Below are 11113 nucleotides of genomic sequence, written 5' to 3' on the forward strand. Positions count from 1 at the left end.
GACTTGACAGAACTTAACAACAACAGCAACACCCCTGTTATATCCCTGACACGTAGGAACATTGCCTGGCCACATAGTTGCTTAATAAATTTTTATTGTATTAATTAATAGTTCAAATTGTATTGTCAAACATATTTTCCCAAAGATTTCTTTCTTGTTTCTTATATATATTTTGTTAATTTAAAATTTTTTAGATCTATGTGTTATTTTGCATATAACATGATATTCAAAGGTACAAAAGTCTATGTTGTGGTTGTTTGTGTGTCAAGTCAGTTTCGACTCATAGCGACCCTGTATGGTATTTCCAAGATTGTAAATCTTTGCGGGAACAGAAAGCCTCATCTTTCTTCTGTGGAGAGGCTGGTGGGCTTGAATTGCTGACTTTGTGGCTTATAGTCTCCTGCAAAATCTATACAGTAGACAAATATATTCTTTTGCTCTTATCTTTCAGCCAAGTTCTGTTCTTTGGAGACATTCACTGTTAGCGATTTCTAATGTTTATTCTTTTGGCGTATTAGTCACATAACTGCAAAGTTGGCAGTTCAAACCCACCAGCCACTTGTCAGAAACCCTACACAGGGTTGCTATGAGTTGGAACTGACTCAACGGCACTTAACAACAACATGTATATATATATACATGAGAGTAAGTAAGAAAATATTGCACAGGCTGCACACAAAAGGTATTTAAACAAGGATCATTAAGGAACCCTGGTAGCACTGTAGGATAAGCATTGGACTGAAAACTACAAGGTCGGCAGTTTGAACCCATCAGGCACTCCGTGGGAGAAAGATGAGGCTTTCTGTTCCTGTAAAGATTTAGAGCTTCAGAAGCCCTATGTTGTTGTTATTGTTATGTGCCGTGGAGTTGGTTCCGACTCATAGAGACCCTGTACAGGGTTTCTGAGGCTGGAAATCTTTACGGCAGCAGAAAGCCTAATCGTTCTTCCGCGGAACAGCTGGTAGTTTCGAATTGCTGACCCTGAGGTTCTCAGCCCGATTCGTAAACCACTACGCTACCAGAGCTCCTTAGAAGCCCTATACTGGGTCTCTAATTGAATTGAAGTTTACTCGATGGCAGTGGGTTTGGGTCTATGATCAGTAGAAGCAAACAAGTTGCAAAAACTGAAGCACTAGCCATTCTTCCCACAACCCCCTCTCTACTCCATTGGGTTGAGTACTTCATTGCAGTGGCTACACAGATCTCAAAGACAAGACTCACAGTTGTGGGCTTTATTAGGGAAGTTAACAGGTTGTAATTTGGGTTAGAAATGGTCTGGGCACATTTGTTCCAGTCAGCTGCTGACAAATGCCCATAGGACACACCACTCCACCATAAGCCTCAAGACGTTAGCCTGAAGGCACGCGACTCTAGCTCTGTTGGTCAGCAAACCTAGCTCCCCTATTTGTGCCTGGAGGCACCCCACTCTACAAGCCAGCTTCTTGCCCTAAATCCCTCAGCTTAACTTGACACTGCTCTGTCTTGTGCTCTGGTTCTTGGTTTCACTGCTGCTACTCTGCCACTCCTCTGGAGTCACAATTTCTGTTCCTGGGTGTAGGTAGTTTAATGCACAGGGGTCTTGGGGTCCAAAGGACATGTCCCACTTCTGGCTTTTCTTTGATGGTAGCGAGATTCTCCTCTCCTGCTTCTGAGGTGGCTCAGTTTAAACTTAACGCTAGAGTTTCAAGTTTTTACAATTACAGTGAACTCTGCTAACATCCACAGCTAAATCATGTCATTCTATCAGTTATCTTCTCCCATCTTCTCTTACACAGATCAAGCAGGGCAGAAACTTGTTTGGTGGGAGTTACTGACTATGGTTAGAAGAGGCATTAATTAGATGGATAATTCACTACACCACAGAAGTTCTCTCAATAATACACTTGTCTTAACATCGTTTTATTGTTGTTGTTGATAAGTGCTGTGGAGTCAGTTCCAACTCATAGTGACCCTGTAACATCTATAGAGTGTCTTTTTTTTCCCTTTTTTTAAAAACAGGGAATATATTTTTAGTGCTGTAGAAGAAAATGATTTTGAGGTCAGGTCTAATATCAAAACTTCAGTGAAATTCAAGCGGACATCTTCCTATATCACTGAAGCTGTGCTACAAGTTTATGGAAATGCTGCCCCACATAAAACAATAGTTTTTAGATGGATCAAACATTTTAAAGATGGTTGGGAAGACCTCAAAGATGAGTAAGACAGGCAGAGATATTCGCTCTGAAGGTTAATGGTGACTGTGTTTTGATTCCAAATAGGTGATCTTGGTAGAGTTTCTCAAAGGACCTAGGATTAGCACAGGGGCTTATTATGAAGAAGTTTTAAGAAAATTGAAAATTTCAATGGTGAGAAAAAGACTAGGAATATTGCAAAGAGGAATTTTTCCCTCCATTATGTCAGCACACCTGCTCATTCTTTGAAAGCAAGGACTATCCTATGAAAATTTTATTGGGAAACCTCACCTTATTCACCCTACAGTTCTGATTTTGCCCCTTCAGACTTCTTTTTGTTCCCCAAATTCAAAGAATGAAAAGGAATACGATTTGAGTCCCTTGAGGATGCCAAACTACCATTTTGACTTGTGAGTCAAAGAGCACACAAGAAACGGAACTGGCTTCAGAGGTTTATACACCTAGATGGAGGATATATCAAGAAACAATAGCTACACATTTTGTTATTTTTACTAAATAAAAAGTTCCTATAATTTTGTAGCGATACTTTTGACTTACCCTTGAACAAGGTGGCTTCAATAGTATGTGGAAAATGGAATTGTTCCATGAACTTTTTGAAGCCTCCTCATGCACACACACACATATGTACATACATATATAACTTAGTACATAATGGAAGCTTATAGATAGATACACTGTACTACATCTTTTATTTTTAATTATTTATTTTAGTGACTTTAGTTTCCATATGTGACTGAATTTTTATTTGTTTATTTAAATTTTTTTTATTGTGAATTGAATGGAGGTTTACAGACAAGATCATCAGTTTTACATTCAACAAATCATACACTGTTTCATCTCAATGATTGCATTCCCTTCATACAACAACAATTATCCCATTTCCTCCTTGTGGTTCTTATTTCCATTCCAATCTCCTCCCTATCTCTTCTCAACTTTGTCAGTAGGTAAAGTTGCCCTTTTGATTTAGAATGATTGACCATTCCATGGTGAGCATACCTTACTAGTGTTGTTGTTTCCCCTGTATACTTATGTACTTGGCTGGACATTGGGCCATGAGGGTGAGTTCCTTTCCAGACCTGAAGGGTGGTCGAGGGGAATATTCTCAGGTTTCTCCAGTCACTTTCTGACCAGTAAACCTGGTCTTTTTTTTTTTTTTTTTTTTAATAATTTTGAATTTGGTTCCACATTTTCTCCCATTCTATCTGTGACCTTCTAATGTGATCCCTTTCAGAGCAGTTGATAGTGATACCTGGGCACCATCTAGTTCTTTTGGTCTCAAGAGATGTGGTGACTGGTGTTCATCTGCTCCATTGGTCCATTGGACTAGTTGAATCCAAGAATCTTCACTTTACATCACTCTTCTTTCTTCTGCACATGGAGAGACCAATAGTTGCATCTTAAATGATTGTTCATGAGCTTAATTTTAAGATCCCAGATGCTCCTCACCAAAGTAGGATGAGGAACATTGTCTTTGTGGACTGTGTATGCCAGTTGACCCTGGTGTCCCCTGAGCCTATGGTCTTGACTCTCCAGACCCAGCAACCTATTACTTTAAGATATTTGGTAATACCTAAGAAGTTTTCATCATTTTGCCCCCTGTATGTAGTGTAGTGGTTACTAATTGGGCTGCGAATCGCAAGGTCAGCAGTTAGAAACTACCAGCTGTTCCATGGGAGAAAGATAAGGCTTTCTGCTCCCATAAAGATTTCCAGCCTCGGAAACCCTGTACAGGGTCGCTATGAGTCGGAACCAACTCCATGGCACATAACCACCACCATACTCCACCATATTCATAGTTGTGTTTATAGCAAAAGTAAATACCCATGTACGGATATCTTCTTTCAAACCCTTACATATTTGTGGGAATCCTGGTGGTGTGCTGTGGGTTAATGCGCTGGACTGCAGTGTTGATTTGAACCACAAGATCAGTGGTTCAGGCTTATCAGCCGCTTCTTGGAAACCCTATACAGGCTTGCTATGAGTCGGAACAGACTGGACAGCACTTCACAACAAAACCATACTCCCACTGTCCCTCTATTACCCATTCAGCCTGTGGATCTCTCTGTGTATTACCTGCATAACACTGTTGTTCCAGGGTTGTGTTTATAATTCTATTTAGCTCTATCCCCTTTAACCCTTGCATACTTCCCTGTGTCTTCACCTGTCTGCATGCGATTGCATTTTAATAGAAGATTTCCCCTCCTTTCTTCTTTATTTTATTTTGAATTTATATTGTTTGCTGGGGAAAAAAAAAATCTTTGCTCCATGTTTTTCAGTTAAAGATATTAAGGTGGAATCTCAGCCACTTTCTCCAGCCTCCTCAAGTTATTCAGTCTTATCTCCTCAGTCTGTGGACTCATACTCTTCAACTCAGCATGTTCCTGTAAGTAGCCAGTCTTTTAAAATGAATATAGTTATTATGCTATCTGGAAAATATGTATACGAGGGGGGTTGTTAATATCTATTAAGTGTGAGCCACTATGAGCCAGGTGACATTGGTGGTACAGTGGTAGAATTATTGCCTTCCATGTGGGAGACCTGGGTTTGATTCCTAAACATTGCCCCACAGGTTTAGCCACCGCCCATCTGTCATTGGGGGGTTGGGTCTAGCTGTGATGCTGAGCAGATTTCAGTGGAGCTTCCAGACTAAGACAGACTGGGAAGAAAGGCCTAATGATCTACTTCTAAAAAACCAGCCAGTGAAAACCCTTGGATCACAATAGTCTGCAATTGTGCATAGGCATGCATTAGAGGCTGACTCAACAACAGCTAACACAACAATGAGCCAGATACTTTACATTTATTTTCTTATTAAATCCTGAGACTCAAGACTTGAGGAAGGGCCCTGTGGAAACAAGAAGTCTCTTTGGTTTTGCCTTCTTTTCCCTGTCTTCTCATCTTCATAATTTCAGTTTGTTGAATTTATTTCATTACACTTTACCAGCATGCAGTATTTTTTTTGTGGTGCTGTAAGGTAAGCACTGGACTGCTGACCACATGGTTGGTGGTTCAAGCTCACCAGCCGTTCCTCGGAAACCCTATACTGTTATGAGTCAGAACTGATTCCATGGTACTTAACAACAATAGCTACAGAACATAAAACAGTTTCTTCAATTCAGGAATGAATTGAATGGGCTAAGGACTTTAAAGAAGTCTAGTTGTCACCTTAAGAACTCTTTTAAAGAATGCTTTCGCTCTCCATCCAGAAAAAAATCTTGAAACCAGTACCTTCGCAGGGTTTGGGTAAATACTGGAATGGGGAAAGGAAAAATATAAGAACATTTCAATGTTATTCTATTATAAGTTGAGACATACTACAGCCTTTACATCTGGTTTTTAAATCCTGGTGATGTGGACTTAATTCTTTGCTCATGCCAGGACATCATCATTTCATCTAGGTTAAGTCGATAGGATTATTATTTTTTAAAATAATATTTTATTGTGATTTTGGTGAAAGTTAAGTTCCTGTTTGTTAGTTTTCATACAAATTAATCAGTGATGCTTATTCTATTTTCCACATTGTGTCAATATTGTCTTTAGTTGTGTTCTGGCTGTGTCATAAATTGATAGGATTTTAACTGGCCTTTCTACCTCCCAACTCTCCAAACCTTTTTGATAGCGGGATCTTCAAAGAGAGATCTTTCAGAACCACAAATTTGACTGTGTCAGATCTGTGCTTAAAGCTATTTGTGACTTCCCTACCCCTATTTTTGTTAAGTACCATCAAACCATTTCTGACTCATAGTGGCCCTGTGTAGGGTTTCCGAGGAGCGGCTGGTGGGTTTGAACTGCCACCTTGCATTTCAAATCAACCTTGTGGTCTAATGCTTACCTTACAGTACCATACCAGGACCCCACTTAATATAGAGATAATCTGTTATCATACTTTTGCCTTAAAGTTGCATTGACATATTTCTCTGTTTATAAGTGTTTCTTTCTAAGCAGTTTGCTACTCAAGAATGGTATTCTTCTGCATGAATTTGTCTCTGTTTTATTTTGCTACAGGAGGAGCTGGATTTGTCTTCTAGTTCCCAGATGTCTCCCTTTTCCTTATATGGTGAAACCACTAATAGCTCCCCCTCAGCAGAGCTACTGAAGGAAGATAAGCCTATCATTAGCCCTAGGAACAAAACTGGTATTATTTCATCTCCTAACTTCTGTTGTTAGTACTTTTAAAAGCACTGCTTAGGTTCTGTTATTTAAAAGAAAATGGAGGATGTGTTATGTTTATTAAACTGCTTGCTGTTTTAAAGTTAGTGGACTTTTTTTTTTTTAAAGAATGGTTTAGAGAGGAAAAAATAATAATCTTTCGTGTCTTTGTATTTGTAGATGAAAGACACTTTAAAATAGAGTTATGTGTCATCTTCAGGAGGGATTCTAAAGTTTCAGTTAAAGATACTGAGTGTAAAGGCTGTTTGGCTATGATATTTGTTGCTTCATGCATCTCCAGACTACATTCAGTAATTTTGACTATTTTACCAGTTCATGTGTTCCTTTCCCAAAGCTTCATGCTTCCTTAAAATGGAAGGTATCAGGTTCAAGGATTTTCTTTAGTAGGGTATAGCGTGGTTATGCTTAAGTTTAAGGTAAAGGTATTTACTCTGTGGTCATGATAATGTATAGAGAAAAGTATGTAATAGGATTTGTTTTCTAGCATTTGTCTAATTACCTTCAGATTGACTTGTGGTTGGATGTTTTTTCTCTAGAAAATGGACCAACTCAAAAGAAAAAAATTCAGATGAATTCAAAACCATCCATTCAGCCTAAGCCTTTATTGCTTCCAGCAACACCTAAGACTTCAACCAGCTCCAGTGTTCCAGCAAAAACATTCATTATTCAGACTCTGCCAACACTTATGCCACTGGCAAAGCAGCAACCGATTATCAGCATACAACCTGCACCCACTAAAGGTATCTGAGTGGGATTTGAGGCTATGTAGATTTCATTGGAGGACAGTAAGACTTGTGCTTTGATTTATCTCAATTCAGGTGATAATTTCTGAGCATGTGTTGTGTGTCAGGGCTCGTCCTTGGCTCTGAGGCTGCTGTGGAGATGATTATTATGCGGTTCCTGTCCTAACAAGGAGACCCTGGGTAGTACTAACCGAAAGGTTGGAGGTTGGAGTCCACCTAGAGGCACCTTGGAAGAAAGGTCTGGAGATTTACTTATGAAAACTCATCTAATAACTCTGTGGAGCACAGTTCTACTCTGACATATATGGATTGCCCTGAGTTGACATTTACTGATGGCAACTGGCTGATTATTGGTTGTCACTAATGAGGAAGATAGCTATCCAGATTGTTAAATGTGATTCTGTTTTTTTCTTGACTTTTAATATGGAAACACATGTCTCAAGGCTTTTGGTTGCAAATAACCATGTCTAATGAAGACGAAAATCTGAGAAACTTTGTTGTTGTTGGTGGTGTTAAGTGCTATCAAGTCAGTTCCAACTCATAGCAACCCTGTAGAAGATTTCCAAGGAGCGACTGGTGAGCTTTAACCACCAACCTTGCAGTTCAGAGACTTTGCAGTCTAGCACATTAACCCACAGCACCACACCAGGGTGTCATTTTATTATGACGTTTTTGACTATGAACTTTTCTTTTTAAGGCGAGCTTAGTCTATAAAATAATATGGTCTGTTTCAGGTATGAGATGTGTGTTTAGCAGTAGAATCAGGCTTGTAATCTCTGATAAAGCCATGTTGTTGCAAACAGAATTGTACACTTGGGCATTAGGAGAAGACCTGGGAAACTCTAAGATGAACGGAACTCAGAAAACTAAGGCAACCTTGAACTCAGCTAAAAAGTTGTGTTCTATATTTTATCCACCAGATGGCCTCACATGCCTTTAATTCAACAAAATGCTTAGGTCCTTATTGAAAAGTTCAAGTTTGAGAATTTGGTACTGTTCAGATACTGAAAACATTTGGGCTAGAGATCTCTAAAGCAGAGCATTCATTGTACTCATATTGATACATGTACATTTGAGTACAAGAAACTTTGTGCAGCATTCTTTCCTCTGGACTAGGTATTGGTTGTAACTAAATACCCAAGTTACATTTGCTTTTTTGGTTCTATTTCTAGATGTGGATAGTTAGCTCATTTTTTTGGAACATGAGGGTAGGGCCATAAATTTGATTCCCAGGTACTGATAAAAAGAAGAGCTAGGTGAGAGGGTAGATTTTATCAGTAAAAATCCATCAATCCTTACCAACACCCACCCTCTCAAATCCATAAAACCAAAACAGTTTGAAATTCTTGCCATCCCTTTGCAGGGTCAAAACTACTTTCTTGTATCTATGAAAAATCACATTCTTAGAGAAGAGGGATTCTAGTGATCTGTGAGTGTGTGCAAAATGTTCATAAGTTCCTTAAAATGAAATGCAAAATTTGGGGTATGTTCATGTGCAGAGTTTTCTAGGGAGAACCTCTAAGACTTTCATCAGGCTCTCGAAAGGATCTGTGTCTTCCCAAAGAGTAAGAATTGTAAGAACCTCAGTGTAGTTCTCATAAGCTATTACTTAAAGCAGAGCTATAAAAACGAAAAGCCTGACATTCATATGATTAGTGTACAATGCAGCAGGGGTTATTTCTAAGAATTTGCTCTTGGTAGACCATGGCTATACTTGAGTGATGGAAGGTCTTATCTATAGCAAGAAGACAAACTGATGATTTCTGAACATTTTATTGGTTATAGAAACCTGAATCATTGATGGTTCAGAACTTCAGTCCTTCCACATGATCTGAAGACTCTGCTTATACATATGTATATATTTGTATTAGAGTACTAGGCACAGCACCTTGTCTGTTCTTATAGTATAATCTAGAAAGGTTGCATTATTATAACAGAGATTTATGTGTGTCTTTGTGGTACAATGGGTTTCTCCTTATACTTGTATATGGTCTTTCTGGACTCCTGGTGTGGTGTTGTAGGATAAACACTGGATTGCTAACCCCAAGGTCAGCAGTTCAAACCCACCAATTGTTCCTCGGAAACGCTATACAGGGTTGCTATGAGTTGGAACCGACTCGACTGCACTTAAAAACAACAGCAACAACATGGCCTTTCTACTTGGGTTTATGATTCTGCTAAAAATTATCAGTTGGGTCATAGCCTGCCTTGTGATTGGTCTATTTTATACACCTTGCAGGAGCTGGTTAATCTAGTAGGCAGATAGGGTGTGCTGTTGTTGTTAAGTACGCCTGGAAAAAAGAATTCACAGTGCAGTTGATTCAGTGGCAGTGGTTTGATTGCTTACATAAGGTCCATTCCCACAGAATTTGAGGGGGACCTCACTATCTCATCAAGAAGCAAGAAGAGTCTGGAATGGAGTATATATATCCTTTGAATCTGGGGGTCCCTGCACTGAAAACCTCCTAGACATGTGTGAAAGAGAGTGTAACACTGGAGATGGCATGAGATGGTAAGAAACAGTGAAAAGTGGCATCAAGCACAGCCGAGCCCAGTGGCAGAGGAATGCCAGCAGCTGTATAGTCATTACAAGCATCAGGAACCAGCCTAACATGAGGCAGCTGCAGTGGGCTTGGCCTGCTAACCAATGGAGGGAAAAGAGCTGAGCACCTCTGGGAAGGAAACGTTCTGGTGCAATAGGTTGCCTCTGAGTACTTGGAAGTGGAACTAAAGAGCTGTAACTCTTGCCTGCGAAGTATAGAGGCTGGGAGAAGGCCTAGTGGTGGGCACGGCCAAGAGAAGATCTACTTATGGTATGGGCACAGCTGAGAGAAAGGTCACCTGTTTCAACTTACCTACAAATTCTTAAAGACACAGATCTTGTTTGTAACTTGGCATCTGTCTGTATTGCTTCTGAATGGGAATTCCAGAACACTAAACACTTTCATGACTAAATTATTTTTCTACTTTGAATATTTTGTTGAAGCCATGTGTTTTCAGTTATGGAAGGCATTTTTGAATGAAATGGGAAAAAAAATTTTTTTTGAGGTAATATGAATTTCGATACAAGTAATGTCATATGTATGTCCCAAGTGGTCTCAGGTTCTGAGGATGAGGCCCATTTCTTCACAGTCACAAAGTTATACAGGTTCCTGCCAGATGACAGCAGGTGCTAAAAGTGGAATAGCCACTCCTACTACACCACAGAGGCAGAACATATAGGCAAGCACCTATATGTCCTATAAGTCATGAAAGGGTTAATTTTGCTCATGTGGAACCTGTACGTAGACCAAAAGACAATCATTTGAACAAAACAGTGATACTGCTGGTTTAAAATCAGGAAAGTTATGCATCAGGGTTGTCACTATACTCATTCAATCTGAGTGTTATTGTTGTTGTTAAGTGTCATTAAGTTGGTTCCTATTCATAGGGTTTCTGAGGAGAGAGCGGCTGGTGAGTTTGAACTGCTGATGTTAACAGTTAACAGTACAGTGCTTATCCTATAGCACCACACCAGGACTCTGTTCAATGTGTATCCTGAGGGAATAATTAGAAGAAGAACGCAACACCAGATTGCAGTGTACAGATGACACAACCTTTATTGCTGAAAGCAAAGAGGACTTGATGAAGGTGAAAGCAAAGAGGACTTGATGAAGGTAAAAGACTACAGCCTTCAGTACAGACTGCATATCAACACAGAGAAAGCAAAAATCCTCACAACTGGGCCAATAAGCAACATTATTATAAATAGAACAAAGATTGAAGTCAAGGATTTCATTTTACTGGCTCCACAATCAACGCCCACAGAAGCAGCAGTTAAGAAATCAAATGACATGTTACATTGGAAAAATCTGTTGCGGTGGACCACTTGAAAGTGTTAAAAAGCAATGATATCACTTTTGAGGACTAAGGTGTGGCTGACCCAAGTCACGGTATTTCCATCACCTCATGGTGTGGCACTATGGGTTAATGTGCCAGACTGCAAAGCTATTTGAACTGCAAGGTCGG

At 39.6% G+C, this 11113-nt stretch overlaps 1 protein-coding gene across 1 annotated transcript in view; it reads left to right on the plus strand.

Annotated features, from left to right (window-relative positions):
• The window catches only part of ATF6 (activating transcription factor 6), a 294776-nt gene that overhangs the window by 37378 nt on the left and 246285 nt on the right, over positions 1 to 11113 (plus strand). The window contains exons 5-7 of the mRNA XM_006873435.1: positions 4469 to 4575; positions 6198 to 6327; positions 6899 to 7102. Coding sequence (XP_006873497.1) covers positions 4469 to 4575; positions 6198 to 6327; positions 6899 to 7102 — 441 coding nt within the window. The remainder of the gene's footprint in view (positions 1 to 4468; positions 4576 to 6197; positions 6328 to 6898; positions 7103 to 11113) is intronic.

This window comes from Chrysochloris asiatica, unplaced genomic scaffold (assembly GCF_000296735.1).
Source record: "Chrysochloris asiatica unplaced genomic scaffold, ChrAsi1.0 scaffold00241, whole genome shotgun sequence".
Classification (NCBI taxonomy): domain Eukaryota; kingdom Metazoa; phylum Chordata; class Mammalia; order Afrosoricida; family Chrysochloridae; genus Chrysochloris; species Chrysochloris asiatica.